The following is an 18,627-nucleotide window of genomic DNA, read 5'->3' as shown; positions in this document are numbered from 1 at the left end:
TTTAGGGTTAATTTCAAGATTTATGCTTTACTGTTGGGCAATGCATTTAAGGAACGAGTTATTGTTTATGATTATATCGCTTTATTTGGTTAAACGAGGTTTTAAATGGCTGAAATAACAAGAACCAAATTGTAAACAAAACACGACTTCTAATATCCTACCGCTAATCTATAAGGAGGCTAAATCTACTAAGGGAGTATGTTTTATCTACGCTACAACTCAATGAGGGATCTGCATCTCTAGGTCATGCCAATGATCTATCGGTGATTGGCGGGACATGAACCTGTTACCTCTAGGACAGTCCTGCACTCTAATAACCACTAGTCCGGGCATTAAAAAATCTAAAATATATTATATTACAACATATTACACTCATTTCCCACAATAAGCTCCAATTATACACCTATTGAAGCTACAATAACAATGTGAGTCTATGACAGGTGTCTTATCAGTACTCCCACTCCACCCGCTGCTCATGCGCGACCAATGCTAAACCTACACTCTTCCCGCGCAAAATTGATAACTGTGGGTTTCCCGCGATTACCGATTGCTCGCGCGAGTTTCATTCTCGAGATTATCGGTTGCGAATTTCAGCGCTTCATCGTGAGCTTCGCCTTGAAAATGTACTTTCACCCTTCTATAAGTTATTAGACTGCGAGGTCGGTTGCAGACTTAATTTTATAACTATAGTATCATGACGGAAAAGCAATATTTAACTTCTACTCGTTTCCAACGGATACCAATTAAAACTGTGATGACAGTGGTCCGACATGTCTATAATTAATACTCGGACCTCTTTCAAAGATTGCTCTAACTTAAGATTAGTTAGGAAAATAAAACAAGCTTTACTCCAGCAGAATGTGCTGCAGTTATAGTAATTATTTGAATTTTCTACTAAATGTACTGAAGTAAAATAACGTCTTCTTTTAACGTTTTCTTTCCTTGGAACCAACCTTTTATTCATTTCAAACAGAAAAAGGCGACTCATTGTAAACCATAGCACCTTTTATGTCCACATCAAACATCATTGGACTAAATGTCTTAAGAGATAGTAGAGCTTCAATAATACACTCAACTCAACTAGGCTATATTCTTTTTGTAAAAAAAAAAAAAACTGTATACAACAGACCCATTTAGATAGGATGTCTAATTCCGTATCCGAAGGCAATGCTTCGACATATTTCTTCAATAGTACAAGGCGTGGTAGAAATCTGAATCAGCTGTTTACAACAGTTTCTGGCACGCAAACAGTATAACAGCTGTTCTCAAAGAGGCCATTGTGTTGTAGAAATACCAACCAACACTTCGCCGTACCGACCGTTTGTGTAGAGTGTGCTTTAGTGTGTAAGCATATAGTGTATGATATATAGTGGCTATGCTTTTGTAAATTACCGGAGCAAGTGTTTGAAAGGTTTGTGGTTTTGGTTGGATGTTTATCTATCTGAAAACATTGACTATACATAGTAGAGTAGAAGTAGACAACCTAGAACGTTTAAAAACCCCTGGCAATATGAAATATAGATTATTGGAAGCTTTGCAATATAGGTTAAATTACCAAAATAGAAGCTAATCTGATCGTACTAATGATTCGTGTTGTAATTACAAATTTCTTTCGAAAATCAGCTTAAGATAATTGTGTAAAATAAGCAAAAAGGAAACTATAGACTATTACATCCCAGTAAATGAGAAACGAATGTTCTTTGAAGATGATCTAAATAAGTACTTAGTACACCCCAAAGAGAATGTTAACTGACAAAACAGCCAGTAACCAGAAAACACACTACAGTAAAACCTTGATAATGATAACAAAAACTCTCATAGGGATTATAAAAATAAGACTTGTTATCAAGGTTGACTTCTTATCGAGGTTTGCAATAACATTTTATTAGGGGTAAAATAATTTCAAGGGAATTTGAAAATGACCCTTGTTATCAAGGGTGACTTGTTATCGAGGTTCTACCGTAAAACACATTGAGAAAAAGCCAAAAGTAGACCTACTTGGTACTACAAGCAAACAAGTATTTTATTGGATTTCGGATCGGTCATGAGGTCAGAGCATTTTTCATTTGTTTCTATTAGAATACGATTACGCCTAACAATTAATCGGAAAAACAAATATTAGGTCTACGCATTTAAATTTACCAAATGCCCCTAACACTGTTCAAACATAGAAAATCTTATTAAGATTTGCAATACAAGCTGCAAAACAGATTGCATATTGTCCTCATATAATCCCCATAAAACACGTTCCCACCACCATAAACACCACACTTTCCCATAACGTAGCTCTGACACATGGGAGGCGGCGGCATATGAAGCACACATGGCGCATGTTTTTCCCATCTTCAGCATTCCTCTTATCATTCAATCAGCCCCCCCCCCTTACACACACACATGCAGCAACACGCTCTAGATATGAACGTCTGGTCAATGGAGACGCTTATTTAAATGCCACTCTATGAGTCAAACCATGGATTCAACATACGCTTGAATTCGCCATCCTTATGAAAGAGCTGAAAATATTTCAGATATGTTTCAGTATGGTATAAGTATGCACGTTTTAATATTTACCATTTACTTATTGTTACCTTAACTTAGTATTTTTTTAGAACACTAGTACAATTGAATTATCTATTGCCTATGCACTGATAATACCTAAAGACTAAAGTGAACAAAGAGAGAAATATTTAGTCTATTCTACATCAACTGAATCAAACGTAACAAACACGTCCAAACGAGATTAAGATTCTTTTTAAGAGGAGTCTACTTGCATGATCCAATGTCAGTATCTTGGGCCCATGTCAAAAGTTACTTTAGCAAACAAATTTGGGAGAATGAATCCCGATCATGAATAAAAAAAATTACGTTAAATGTCTTCTTTTTTTGAATCGATCTTTATCATTGAGGCAAGTAGGGTGTTTAGTGATCTCTTTCGTCTCCCTAGGGTTGCTGATTTAATCCCGAGATGGATTTTTTCTGAACCCAATTTCCACCAGTAGGTCTAATAATGATTTTCCCTTAGCAAAGCTTGGTCCCCAGGTACTGTTTTAATTAATAGCTGTAACATAGTAAAACCTTTAAATCTTCAAGTGTATCATTATTATTCAGATAGTATCTTTTGAAAAATATAATAACAAAAGTTCCAGCTTAGTTTGTTATGTTATTTTATAAAATAAAAATTGGGTTATATTATATGCACATAGTTAATAGTTAATATTAATAGAATAAACAACGGAATAAGTATGTTTCAGATCAATGTGTAAAAGTAAAGATACAAAATAATTTACACGTTTAAAACCCTCACTTTTGTCTAAACAGCTAAAGCCAATAATCATTTTGTGATAAAACGGCCATTTATTTAAACTAATTTGAACTAAGAATTCTCCTCGGCTAATCCATGAAAGCGAGCCATAAAGTGGAAGATAAATTAGCTACGTAATTTACCACTATCCTTGATGGTGACAAAAAGTCAAATCAACCCAACAGAGGCCCATTCACGAAATTAATGGACGTTTTTATTTCCCCGTTTCCAAACTCAAAACAGGTTTAGCTTCGGTGGATGTATGGTGTTTCCATTCATTCAAGCGTTTCTAGCGACTCTGGCCACGAAATTGAAGTTATCCTAGAGGGAGCTGTCAAATGCGGTGGCAATTATTGTAAAATGCTGTGTCAATTGTCAAATGCGGTTGTGGCGATTAAATGGAATTTCCTCTTTAGTATTGCGGTCGCGACGCCGGCAGTCCGATCTCATTGAGAGAACTGAATGTGGAATGGAAACTGAACTGGAAATGATTATTTTTGGCCTTTTGACTGTTACACAATTATCCACAATAAGTTCAGTACTTGTAAACGTTTTACATTTATAAAGGATGGTCTTATCATCTGATCCGTTTTAAATCCTAGGAGCTTTCAACTTAAGGTGGATTCCGAACCACCAAGTCATTAACTAATAAATAAAAACCATTGGTGATTTGTGTTATTCGAACTCGTACCTTCCAGACATGAGGACCACGATCTGGCCATTAGATCAGCCGCACCCAAAACTTGGTAATGCTATATTTATTTCCAACTACCGTAACGTTTAATTGTCTTATTGTATATGAAGTGCTTATAACTAAATTAAAATACGTACGACAACTAATGAAACACATATAGTACAAAGGATAACCGATTCTTTATTATTGCTTTTATATTAATGCTAGGTTATGCTAGCTTAATTATTAATGGTTATTTTCATTCATGGTTATTAATGACAGTATTTTCAAGATGATCTCGTTCGCATGGCTCAATCACGTCCTGGTTGAAGTTCGTTCGCTACGCTCACTCACCATTAGGTTGGAGCTCGTTCGCTACGCTCACTCACCTTTTGGTTGCAAATTAGCTGTTGTCATAAAATGTAAAAGAAATAATAGTGCTGCACCCTGTTGGTAATCCTTGTAACTTTAATGCTATTGAACATCATAGAACAGAACCAACTTGTTTAATTGAAACAGCTGTTAAGATTCATTAATTCCATTTATCATAAGGTTAACATGGGAAACTCCAGAGCCACTGGGGCAGAGCCGATTGGACGGATCACGAAATTGATGGTGTATAAACCTATTCCATGAAATTCTACACGTATGTACCAAGTTTCGTGGCAATCGGTTCAGCGGTGTCTGAGTTTATCACTGCCAAATATATATATATACAAACATCCTCTTCTATACTTATAGATACAAAAATCCCTTCATGTGGAGAGATTTCTAACAAAATATCTCTTGCATTGCTGTCTAAAATAATATAGTATGTAAAACAATATTGTAAACTATTGTATTAGTTTCAACCATCCACTGTTTTCAAATTTCAGTTAGGGTCCTTCCAAACCATTATGTTTGGTTAGGATAATACCTACAGTAATAGCACGTCGCTGCAAAATGTTATTGTATTTTTTGCAATTGCCATAATATTTTTCAATAGATAATTCCCAATGTTGAATACATTGTTGTTTCATCATATTTTTCATGCGTACACTTGAAAATACTCCCTTGGCTTGATAGGACTAAAATTAAAACGTCTGCACTTGAGTTACAACTCAAAAGCAGATGTTTTAACTTCAGTAGACATTTTGGTGGATGGCTATATAACTGTACGTTTTACCAATCCAATGAGTCTATAACACTAAATACGGTATCGTATTTATTGAAGTCATTTTTAACTACACTAGAGTAAAGACCAGATGTGGCCTAGTTTTTGCAAATATAGGGAGATCATAGATTAATGAGCCTTTCGAAAAGTGAACTACTATCAAAGCTACACTTTCTCTTTTAGTTATTTACGCTAGTCGAGACGTGAAAGATTATGCAGTTTACAATAAGTTGTATTTTTAGTTTAGTGCGATATTTTGGTGTGTAAGAAAGGAAATCAATTTGTTTTTTAAAGACGCAGCCAGCAGTTTTATTGGGGATTCAATTGAACGAATACTTTTCTATTTTAAAAGTGACCTTTACACATGCATACTTATGGATCAGCCGAAGACAGTTTTAAGGTTAGTTTTGACCAGTTCTGTAGAAAATGGTTGTCGTTAAAAACTTATTTGTTGTTATCTAACCAATTTAATATAATAATTTATTTGTAAACTATTACTTGTACGTCCTCTGTATTGCATCAAAGAGTAAACCCTAACTCGTAAAATCCACACTAAATAAATGACAAAATGTTTAGTAAAAACCAGTGTCTTGAAGTCACGAACTGTAAACAAACATAATAGATTTCCGATTTTACAATAGGTTTTTGTCTATTTTCCTTTCAAAGTTAATGCTGCAACTTCATCTTGGAAATATAATACATTAGCGCTGTACGTAGTGAAAATCACACTCATTGACATCGTTTTGGAGAGTATCCTATAACTCCGAGTGTTAAAAATAGTATCGAGAAGCTGCAACTTCACGTAGACACTTGCAACATTCAGTTAACTAATTTCTAAAACTGCATTGATCTTCCTCTGGCAAGAAACTAAGTTGCTTCAGCCAATTTACCGCACACAGACCAGACCAGTAAAGCAGAGAAGTGTGAATTACATACGCTAATTTAAACATCAAAGATAGCCGAAGGCCGGGTAGAGTGAATCACTGCAAACATAAACATGTGTAGCCGCTGGCAGCAAGTCAAAACCTGCTGAAATCAAAATCTGCACTCATGTTTCTTTGGAGGAGTTCAGCATTGATTTTGGATATTCCCAAGTATTCTCATGATCTAAAGGTATAAACTGAAACTTGTTTAGTTCTTTAGGTAAGGCGTAAGTGCAAATGAACATTAGTATGCAGCGATTTAATTATTGCATCACAAAGGCTAATTACTTCGGTGAATTTCGTAGCTATTTTTAATGGCCAGGTCCAAATTCACCAACATTTTTGGGGTCGTTTCTAATGTCCAAATTCACCAACTTTCTACCTTTAGCAGGTACGATATTTCTCCCGGCGGGCGGGGAAGGAATTCCCTCCGAATAGTTTGCCATCGCCTGCTCCGTCTCGTCTCGGCGAGAGTGTACTGTAACCTAACCTAACTTAACCTAACCTAACCTAACCTAACCAAACCTAACCTAACCTAACTTAACCTAAAGCTGCCTGAAACAATCACAGCTTAAACAGTACTATTAGGGGTAAGCATAGTACAGGTAAAATTATACTAAAAAACCAGTAGAAAACATAAAAATTAGTCCATTCATGAAACTTTCAGGAAACGTAGTAATTACCATTAGGTATTGGAATCTAAAGAGTCCCTAGTGATTGTGGGGGTGGAAGTACCATTTTATGGGGTTTTAAGTTTATGGGGGTAGTGATTTTGAGAAAATTTGTATTTATGAGATCCAAGCAAGTGGGGTGTCGTTTTCTATGTTTCTTAGGATGCAGAATCGAAAAAGAACATAATAAAAGCAATGCAACCGACAGTTTATCAGAAAAAGACTACTTTATCAATGAAAAACTAAATATGACAAATTAATTAAGGTAAAATAATCCAGTTAATTAATATCCATCACCTATTACAAAATTGATCATGAGTCTGTGTCACATGTTAAAGTTGTGAGAAAAATTAACCAAGAAACTGGTAGTTACGACTCTTTAACCACCACGTGTCATATTGTTCATCAGCTCCTGATGCATGGAATCGTCAGGGTCTCTATCAACTCTAAGAACTCGTTCTTCTCCATCATCGTTTTGACTTCACACTGACAGCTTAGTAGTGGGGATGAGTAGCAGAAACATATTTCAGTTCTGGCGACGATCCTGCAACTTAGGGTGAAGATATACAATACCAAGTATGTAAAACCGCCCAGACCCGAATTTTTAAGGACCTTGGTCACCCGTAATGACGTCATCAATATGGCGCTCGTAAGAGGATGCTGGGTCGCTATGAATTGGTTATTATACCAAAATGCCTGAACCGATTTTAATGAAATTTGGCATACAGGTGCTTGAATACTATATCTAATCCCAGTTTGTCAATGGTCGAGTTTGGTTAGGTCATTTCGAAATGGTGGCCGTTATAATTAAAATAATTAAAAATTGTTTAATGTTTTGTTTTTTCAACTCTCTCCAGAAATCTGAAGCGATCTTTCATTTTCCTTGCAATCATAGGTTGTGATGCCATCCCTGCATTTCATGGAATAGGCAAAATACCCCCACCGCAGCAAACCTGCAGATTAAGTGAGTTTCCATTTGCCTGATTTTATTTTCAATTAAATCCATTTCAATGACATTAAGTTTAGTGTTAACTAGGTTTGCTGCTACGGGGATGGTAATAAAGTGTGTTGTTTTATTAAAATATGAATAAGTTAAATAAATTCGCCAAGTTTTATCAAAATATAACCATAACTAGCAAAATAACTAATCAGAGTATTCAAAATGGTTTAGAGAGAAATTCTAAAATTTTACGTTTAGAGGGGCAAACATGAGAAAACCCAATTATTACCCCATAAATCCCCCAGAACACCCCGTTCTCATGGTCCGATCATGCTGGTTCGCGAACTCGTTTGAGTAAACGTAGATTTACACGTTTTTACCAAATTTTGTCAACATTGGGTAATTTTTGCTAGAGTTATTACTTGAGTTGTGCTAACGTTCTATAAAAAGTACACGTCTACAGTCATTAACGCTGTTAAAGTTTGATGTTATGTTATATCATATAGAAAAGTACAACAAATCTTTGGATTGATTCTAACGAGTTCGCAATCCAGCATGATCAGACCATGGGAATGGGGTTTTTGGGGGGACTTACTGGGTCAAAATTGGGTTTTGTCATGTTTAACCATCTATAACATTTTCAAATTTCTCTCTAAACCATTTTGGATACCATGATGAATTTGAATACCTAAAAACCAAATAATTTTGTTTATTGAAGTGTTTTTGTATGGATATTGGTTACCTACCGAGAAAATTCAAAAATTGTAAATTTATCATTCACATTTTATTCTTATGGAGAATAAGTACACTGTTGTAGTTTACTCGTTTATGGATATATTTTGATAAAACTTGGCAAATTTATTTATTTTGACCTAAGCTATAATGTTTTAATTAAAAAACACACACTTTACTATCCTCTCCGTAGCAGCAAACCTAGGTACTAATTAAACTTAATGTTATTGAAATAGATTTTATTGAAAATCAATTCAAGCAAATGAAAACTCACTAAATCTGCAGGTTTGCTGCGGTGGGGGTATTTTGCATATTCCATGAAATGCAGAGATGGCATCACAACCTGTGATTGCAAGGAAAATGAAAGATCGCTGCATATTTCTGGAGAGAGTTGAAAAAACAAAACATTAAACAATTTTTAATTATTTTAAATATTAATGGCCGCCATTTTGAAATGACCTAACCAAACTCGACCATTGACAAACTGGGATTAGATATAGTATTCAAGCACTTGTATGCCAAATTTCATTAAAATCGGTTCAGGCATTTTGGTATAGTAACCAATTCATAGCGACCTAGCATCCTCTTCCGAGCGCCACATTAATGACGTCATTACGGGTGACCAAGGTCCTTAAAAATTCGGGTCTGGGCGGTTTTATATACTTGGTCTTATATATTATCTTCGCCCTAAGTTGCAGGATTTTCGCCAGAACTGAAATATGTTTCTGCTACCCATCCCCACTACTAAGCTGTTAAGTCAAAACGATGATGGAGAAGAACGAGTTAGAGACCCTGACGATTCCATGGAAGTTGATGATGCATCAGTAGCTGATGAACAATATGACACGTGGTGGTTAAAGAGTCGTTACTACCAGTTTCTTGGTTAATTTTCCTCATAACTTTAACATGTGACACAGACTCATGATCAATTTTGTAATAGGTGATGGATATTAATTAACTGGATTATTTTACCTTAATTAATTTGTCATATTTAGTTTTTCATTAATAAATTAGTCTTTTTATGATAAACTGTCGGTTGTATTGCTTTTATTATGTTCTTTTTCGATTCTGCATCCTAAGAAACATAGAAAACGACACCCCACTTGCTTGGATCCCATAAATGAACATTTTCTCAAAATCACTACCCCCATAAACTTAAAACCCCATAAAATGGTACTTCCACCCCCACAATCACTAGGGACTCTTTAGATTCCAATACCTAATGGTAATTACTACGTTTCCTGCAAGTTTCATGAATGGACTAATTTTTATGTTTTCTTATGTGAGTTTTACCTGTACTAGCAGTACACTCTCGCCGAGACGAGACGGAGCAAACTATTCGGAATTCCTTCCCCGCCCGCCGGGAGAAATATCGTACCTGCTCCAGGTAGAAAGTTGGTGAATTTGGACATTAGAAACGACCCCAAAAATGTTGGTGAATTTGGACGTAGCCATTTTGAATGTAATTGAAAGAAACTGTTTCAGCGATTTCTAACTAAAAATGACATTCTTGAAATATTTCTTATCAAAGAAGTAGGTTTTTCTCCGTTTCGCCTCATTATGTGTTATCTATATGTGCATTCCAGAGTGATACGGGAAATATGCAAACGTTCTCGTGAAATTTACGTGACTTTGTGAATAAACTTATTTTAAAATACTTGACAGAAAACTTTTTGTACTGAATTTACTTTACAAACTCTTGCTATAGTAGTACTTATGCTTTTATACTGTATTGGATGAAGTAAAAATGTTAAGATTATTTGATGGATTAGACTACTGAAAAAAATACTTTCCTAATACATAATTTATTCACTTAACTAACTTGGATCAGTATATTTAAAGCTTATTTATGTAAACGTTTTAAACCTCTAAAAGATATCTGGACCGCACTACTTTAGGTGGATCCAAACCCACTCAAAGGTTTACTTATTTATTTGGTATGTCGGTGTACCAGTTGTACAATGGACTTTGATACCAAGGCGTTGTGGGTGCTCGTCTTTGTATCTTTATCAGTATAGTTTATTCTTGTAGTGAACTGGCTCACCCTTTCCTTTGCTTGTTATGATTCTCCACAGAATCTATGGTTTCACACCAGGCCTGTGATCTATATGGACGGGCAAAGTCTAGTTAAGGACCGCCAACCTCTTAAAACACAGCTAATAGAAATATCATGCAATGTAACTCATAGCATGTATCTATTTAAAAAAAATGACCATAAAACCTATCACTCTTTTAACACGATCTTTTTTCCTGTTCCAGAGGTCAGCGGACTGCAGATCGAAGGAACATCTGTTAGCGGGTCACTCACAGCTGCGAATCAGCTGATTCCGACAGTGGTGCCAACTCGAGAAACGAAATAAACAAAGACTGTCAAGTGATACTATATTGAGTACCTGCTAGTTATAATGTGACCTGTGATATCGCCATGTACAACCTGAACATGAGTGGCAGTGGGGGGAGTGGCATGTTGTCCCTCCCCCTCCCCCAGGGAGAGAACTCCACAACTCCTCGTACCCCGGAGATCCTCAACTCCCTCATCGCTATGACCAACCCCTTCGACTCGTCGTACCGATCACACGCGCCCCGTCTCGCCTCGTCACCACCGGGCAACTCGGATATCTCCAACTCATCCTCAGGTAAGTTTCCGTCATTGTAGTGGTAACAATGCTCACCTTACAGTCAGAAGGTTGTTGGTTCAATCCTGAGAATAGTCAATTTTGAATTACATTGGTGCAAAACTGGGTCCAGTTCCCAGCTGTTCTTGATCGGCAGGCTTTTAATAAAATGACTTTGGCTAATGAAACATCTGATCTCAGTATCAGTAAAAAAGTTAAACTTGTCATCTAGATCTAACTCAATTCTACACTCTACTGTATTTACATTTGAATGTTCAGCTCAAAATGTTTACCACTTGTAATGTAATTAGTGAAATTTTTGTTATTAAACAGTAACTACTGTATAGTACTGTATTGACTTTAGCGTCTGAAGTGAACATCCCCTTACATTTTTGTGATATTAAAATCCATTGAATTTTGAGTTATTTTTGGGGGGGGGGGACTGCTAGCTCCTGGCCTTGTATGTTAATCCATCCTGGACTCTTAATTTGGTTGCATCATTGACGGATGGCCCAATAACAATAGTTTCATATGGACCAGCTGTTTCCAGTCTTCATAATTGGCTTAAAATATCTACCTTCATATGGTCGCCATTTGAAGTAAAAAGTCTTTAATCACCCGACATCCTCTACCTGGCGCAACCGTTAGCCCTCCTAATGAATTTTTACATTATATAACCCCGATGGGTCATAAAATGAACAAGAGGGGTACCAATTTATGAACCCCCACTGCATTTACATAATCTAACATGCCTAGCTCTGATTCTTCACATCTCAATACATCTCTAATTATCTTTTCTGACTCTATGTTGTAGGGTCTGGGGGGTGTGTGTCTCCCCCGTCTGTGCAGAGCACATGTTCTCAACTAATCAAGGAGGGTCTGAAGCTGACGATTCAGACCAAGCGACGCCAGAACAGCGGAGAGCTCGACCCACACAAGATACCTCGACTGTCGGACGAGATCAGTGGGGACGGCACTGGAGACGACTCACACGACGGGGTATGTGTTTCTTCTACTTTGTCCCTTAGAGGTGCTTAATATCAAAGGAGCCTTTAGGAAATTTCTTCCATTTTTGTTAGATATTAAGAACAGATCTAGGAAATATCTTCCAACTAGTGGCTTATTAGTGTGCTAAAATAATATCAAGGGAATTCTCAACAAATGTCTTCCATTTAATCAAGGGTGTTTAATGATTAAGGACAACTCTGGAAATATCTTCAGGGGGAGGGGGCAAGCTAGTTGCATCTTATTGACTTCCATTATTCTTGATGTTGCCTATGTTGCTCAGTGATGCACGTTTTACCAGAATTGTGGCATCTTTTAAATGCATATATTTATCAAACTAATAAATTGTTACTATTTACAAAGTAGGTATACGTACAGTCCTGGTTTTTGTGAAATACTTTTCTTATAGACTTTGTTTAATGGGCTTAGCTTCAAATGTAAATTAATTAAAACCTGTGCAATAATTTAAATTGGTAATTTTACTAAACTATTTACAACTAAAATTTGCACTTTCAATATTATGTTTGCCTTAAAATGAATTGTAATAGAAATAAAGAAAAAAAATATAATGATCTGTTTTAGTCCATAGAACAAAATTTTATTCCATTCAACAGTTCAATTCAATTTAACCTGTATGTTTGCTGCTGCAGCTACAAGGGCATTTACGGTTAATTGTTATGAACAAAGTCTTCAAAACATAAAAAAGAGGGAAAAATTATGAGGAATGGGGGAGAGAGAAAGGTTTATAACTCCCTAATTTAGCAATATTGCACTCCTGATAACTCTAATTTTAGAAAAGTACTTGATAAGCTAACACAATTTTATACTTAAACTCCTTATAGTTTGATTTTTCAAATTATGTGTGTTTTTACAGTTGACTCCCGAAGACGAAGAAAGACGAAGAAGAAGACGAGAAAGAAACAAGATTGCTGCAACCAAATGTCGACTAAAGAAACGTGAACGCACAGTCAACTTAGTTCAGGTTGGTATCATCCTTATAATCATGATTATGCTCATGATCATGATTATGCTAAGAAATATTACCGCCTTGATTGTAAGTTTGATCCCTGTAGTGAATCTTAAGCAGATGATCTAAAGGCTGTGTTCAGTTTCTACAGTGAGAATACATACGGTAGTATATTGAATGTATAGACAACTAGCAGAGCACCCGTCCTTCGTACGGGGTTGGCATGTAAGTAAAATGCTCATTGCAGTTATAATCAAGGTTTGCGTTTGCAATTGGGGGAGGTTCTACCACTGCACCTAAACAATAGAAAAAATAAATTATCAATCATTCGCACAATATCAAAAATTATTCATTAAATTAAAAACTCAAACCTAACTGCAAACAATCCTACTTTGACAGTTCTCATTGTGTATCACAGCTTTTTGTTGCTGCTTAGATAAAATTAGCTGTTGTCATATATGTAAACACAAAATAATAATAGTGCTGCACCCTGTTGGGAAACCTTATAACTTTTTAATGCTATTGCATATTATAGAACCAACTTGTAAAGTTGAAACAGTTGACTAAATTCTTTAATTTCCTTTAAATATGAATACTCATAAGGTTAACATGGGGAACTACAGAGCCACTGGGGCGGAGCCCGAAAGGATTTTTGAGATAAGAATATGCCTAACTGTTGATCGGGAATGTGAGCTATCATCATGCCAAATTACAGCCCAATCCGTCCCAATGCGTGATTGAGCAACACACAAACTTTTAGATTTATAATATTAGTAAGATAGTTGCCAGTAGCTTTTTATTTGTAATCTTCCGTTCACTGGTCCCATACGATAATACGACCAGGTATGAATTATCATGATTCAAAATACAGTTAGCAGGAATTTTGAAGTCTGCAGACTATACAAATTCCCTTTGAGCTCTCTAAAATCTTATAAAGATCAATTTTGCAACTTAGTTTTTTCCCTCTGCTTGCGCCATATTTATAGTGCCTAACGCAAACTAAAGCTCATTTCTAATTAAAAATTAATTTCAGGAGTCAGAAATCCTGGAAAACCAAAACCACGATCTCAAGAACCAGATTCAGGAGTTGGAGACTCAGAGGCGACGACTGGTAGACATGTTGACGGTGCATAGGCCGGCCTGCACCAAGCCTCACGCCTTCCCAGTCACCACCTTCCAGCCCAGCCCGAACTTCCGCCGCCTCGACCCCTACCCTCGCCCTGTGGACTCTACCATGACCTACCGAAGGGTGGAGACCTGTGTGGAGCCTTACCAAAGAATGGAGACAGTCCTCGAGGAAACATACTGTCGCCAGGGGGAAACGGTGTACCACAACTACGAGGCCGAGGCAAAAGAAAGTCCGATGCTTACGTTCAATAGGTGTGGTGACAACTCCTTCACCGAACAATACTCTTGCCAAAATTTGACCAATATAGACCAATTTGTCAAACCGGAGTTACCGCCTGTGATGATGAATGGGTTTCCGAGTGCGAATTTCCGTCCGATGGACATGAACAGTTCCGTTTCGCCCGGTTATGAGAGCGGAAGTCCAAGCATCGCTTCGTCCTATCACCAGTTTGACGAGGAGAGTGATACGTTCAGTGGGGACTTCTCGCCTGCTGGTATAGACCGTGGGTGTATGGCGTGATACTTGACAAACTGCTGTGGTTCAACCCACGAGTTACCTTAGTTGCAGTGCTAAACTCAGTGTTAATCAAAGGAAAAACTCTAAGTTATTTTCCAACTTGTACCTGAATCTGGAACCAGCCAGATTGCTCCTTTTGTAAGCTTTTTAAATTAGGTACCAAAGCCTAAAATGCCTGTAGGATTTTAAAATCTAAACATTTTCAGTACTTACACACAGTTTTTTGCTTTTATTTATTTGATTTGGAATTATTTAAAAATCAAAAATAACTGAGTGATTTTTTAGGTATTTTGTTTGGTGTACTTCTTATACTTTTGATAAATAAATCACTTACGATTCAAAATAAATCTACTTCAGATGGTTTTAACGCATTCGCTACCAGGTCTCACAAAGCCATTCATACAGTGGATTGTGGCTCCAGAATTAGTCTAAAGGTCCACTTCCTATCCTGCGACTGTTACGACCCTAGTCTCGCGGCGGGAGCCGCGCGGCTGAAATAAATTACTGCTTTAATGCAAAGTAAATGCAACCGTTTCCTATCGAGCGTCTACAGCCGCGCGACTGAAGCGACTCGAGCCGCGCGGCTAGAGCCGTCGCGACTGGACTGCTCCGTGAGCAGTTCAGTTGCTTCAGTCACGCGGCTGTAACGAATTTATAGTTTATACATACGAAGTTTGAGGTGTGGTGTACCTTCATAGATGATTCAAAGTTAATGGAACTGGTTCGTCACCACCCATACGTTCACCCCCAATACTTGAAGAAGATGTCTCTGAATAAGAATACTCTGAAACCGCTATTTTCACCGTACCATGAACAATGGATTAGGTTGTTCATTGTTTTTTACCATGCACATTAATAATTCCTTTTCCTCCCTTTCTCCAAGTAATATATTCGCTGCCAACTGTGCTTATTCCATGACGGTCAGTAGTGCAATTTCACAAGTCACTAGTCGTGGGAGTCGTAGGAGTCGCGGCATAGGAATTGAGACAAGCGTCTCCAGCCGTACGGATCTAGACGCGCGGCTAGAGTCGTAACAGTCGCAGGATAGGAAATGGACCTTTAGTACCGGTAGTTCTAGACAAAAACTACGGTATATGTTTTGAAAACTGACACAACTATTCAGTTGAAGTAGAATAGAATATAACTCTTACAATACTACTACTACTGTACTACACTTTTTATATTGATTATTTCCTTTCCCTTCAAAAACTATAATAAGTAAACCAAACAATGCCAAGTACTCATATTGTTACTCTGGGACTGTTCCGCCTTTTCCTGCTTTGGTGTTTTATTTTTATACATGTGATAATTTTAAGTATTGACTTAGCACTTCTTTTGCTCTAAGCACAAAGATGTTACAACTCCGGTTTAATTTATGTAAGCTTTATGTGTTCAAATGAACTGTTTTATATAAATATATATTTTCAATGTTAACTTGTTGTACCAATTTATTGTAATTATAGCTGTAAAATATTACTTTAAGTGATGGAAGTTTTTTCTGAGTGAAAAGATTAGGTAAGTGAGAAACTTTCTCCATTATATTTTAGTCCCATGGTCATAATAATATAACTTATGTTTGCTACTTTTTAAACAGCCAAACATTTTGGCAGGCAAGTTTGAAATTCTTATCAAATCATATAATTTAAAATAACATCAATTTGCACTGTTTTTGTAAACAAAATTAATATTTTATCACTACAATACAAGTTTTTAAACTCTTCATGTTATAGATTTGGCTTGAAACTGGTTTCTTTATTAATTTTTTTACTTAAATATTTACTTTAGTTGACTTGGGGAACCAATATTGATATAAATATTTTCATGTATATTGTGCCTTATAAACCGTGCCATGAAATAAAAAAATACCACCATACTGTAAAGATGAAAAGAGCGCTAATAGTTTCCACTTACATTCTTTGAGAACTTAATTTTGACCAACATTCCTTAAAAATAATTTCACCAGTTCAGAGATATCATTCCGTATTTTGGGCTGAATGATCATAAATGGGGTTTTTGGGGTTGTGCTTTTTTACTCCAGGTTTTCAAATTACTTGGATATGTTTACAATTTTTTCATGCATATGTACAGAGGACTGTTGCTTATTTTGTATTGCTAAGTTTTTGTACTTTTTTATTATGTTCTTACAATATTCTTGTTACTATGTGAAAGACAAGGTAATCAAATTGATATTTAGAATACAACACAAAATAAATGTACTAGAACCAGAGGATGGGTGATAAGTGTAACTAATTTTATACTTGGGTAGATCTTTATTTTATTATCATTATCAATGATAAATCTAATAAAATAAAGGCTATTATACTGGCATATCGGCTCTCTGAAATGTAGATTTTACTATATTACAGAGACGCAAAAGGTTTTAAAAATGTATTAAATTTTACTGAAGGGTTATTAATCTATTTACTTTTTATACGATTCTAACTTTTAATACAAACAGGATTTGCCTTGTGTTGTAACTTAAAAATTTACTAATTATATGCTATAAGCACAGTTGTGTATGTATTTACATATTTAAATGTTTAAAAACAAAGAAACTGTTCCTTAGTCATTAGAATTTTTAGGATCGAAAAGAAGTTTTACCTAATGTGCTTCAAAAGCATAATTAAAATTATATTTTGAATTTAAAAAATTACCTAATGAATTTTTATAATAAATGTTATGTATTACCATGCACTTTGATCTTTACCCCAAATCATTTAGTTCAATAATCAACAGAACAAACTGAATGCTGATGTTATCATTTAGAATATTTACACTTAGTTGAGAAAATAATTTTAATTTTAGACACTAGCACATTCTGTGGCTGGCTCACCCAACTATGTTCTTTAAAAAAAATGTTCTACAGTTGGTCCATATAGATGGGATGTTTAGACCTACTTCAGTATCCAATCTATATATCTATATATATAATTAATATGACAACATGAAATTTGTCAACTGAACTCCTCCGCTATTTCTTAGCCGATTATGACCATTCACGCCTCATTGGAAATAGCGTGTCACATAGGTGTGCAAACTGATCTTAAATTTTTTTAAGTGACCGTGGTCATGAGGAATATTGAATCAAAAATAAAAATTTTGCCTGTACTATTCTTATTAGCATTTGTTTACTTCAAAATAGATGTTTACACAATAGCTATCTCACATTTGCTGTAAGCTATATTTATTTATCCTTCATACAGTTTTCAGTTATTAGGCTACGATTATACTAGGACGCTGGCGTCCGGAACGCTAGCGGGGCATTAAATCAAATGGGGGCGATTATACTAGGGATGCCTGCGTCATCGGACGCTCGATTTTGTGCCTCCAAGCTGGGAGGCTGAAATTCGAGCGTCCGTTTTGCCTCCCAGGATGCACAAAATCAGTTGTGGGGCATTGGTTCAAATGTGGCGCATTATACTAGGCGGCTAGCATCCAAGACACACTCTTTCGACATGTGCGCGAATATAGGAAATACGCTATTACCATAGGTCGCATGGTTAAGACCTGGACCCGGAACCGATCTACTTTTTGGATTTCATGTCCCCAGAGGCCAAAAACACCATCCGTTCATATAGATTTTAAATATTATATATATGTCCGTACACGTGATAACTTGAGTAATTTTTGTCCGATTTTGATAAAATTTGGTTTAGAGGTGAAGGGCGGGATAATCTTGAATGAGTTCGCGAACCAGCATGAACGGACCTTGGGAACGGGTTTTATGGGGTTTTGTCATTTTTGACCGGTAAAACACAAAATTTTCCAACTATTTCTCTCTCGACAATTTTAAAGAGCTTAAAAACAAATAATTTAGTATATTAAAGTGTTTTTGTACGGTTATTAGTTACTGAGAAAATTTAAAAAAGTGTAAATTAAGAATTCCCATGTTGTTCCTATGGAAAATATTTTTCACTGTTGGAATTTGCTTGTGTATGGATATATTTTTTATCAAACTTGGCCAAATTAAGCTATTAATATTTTACTAAAAACACACTTTAT

The 18,627-nt window shown here is 36.0% G+C and overlaps 1 protein-coding gene across 1 annotated transcript in view; it reads left to right on the top strand.

Annotated features, from left to right (window-relative positions):
* The window catches only part of LOC128986613 (activating transcription factor 3), a 58,668-nt gene extending 41,359 nt beyond the window's left edge, over window positions 1-17,309 (top strand). The window contains exons 2-5 of the mRNA XM_054407063.1: window positions 10,653-11,029; window positions 11,823-12,007; window positions 12,888-12,995; window positions 14,014-17,309. Coding sequence (XP_054263038.1) covers window positions 10,819-11,029; window positions 11,823-12,007; window positions 12,888-12,995; window positions 14,014-14,628 — 1,119 coding nt within the window. The 5' untranslated portion in view covers window positions 10,653-10,818 and the 3' untranslated portion in view covers window positions 14,629-17,309. The remainder of the gene's footprint in view (window positions 1-10,652; window positions 11,030-11,822; window positions 12,008-12,887; window positions 12,996-14,013) is intronic.
* The last annotated feature ends 1,318 nt before the right edge of the window (window positions 17,310-18,627 follow it).

Source organism: Macrosteles quadrilineatus, unplaced genomic scaffold, assembly GCF_028750875.1.
Source record: "Macrosteles quadrilineatus isolate MER2022 unplaced genomic scaffold, UCM_ALF_1.0 Scaffold_2__2_contigs__length_208266976, whole genome shotgun sequence".
Taxonomy (NCBI): Eukaryota; Metazoa; Arthropoda; class Insecta; order Hemiptera; family Cicadellidae; genus Macrosteles; species Macrosteles quadrilineatus.
The sequence above is the reverse complement of the archived record's forward strand: the minus strand, read 5'-3'. Positions and strand labels throughout refer to the sequence as shown.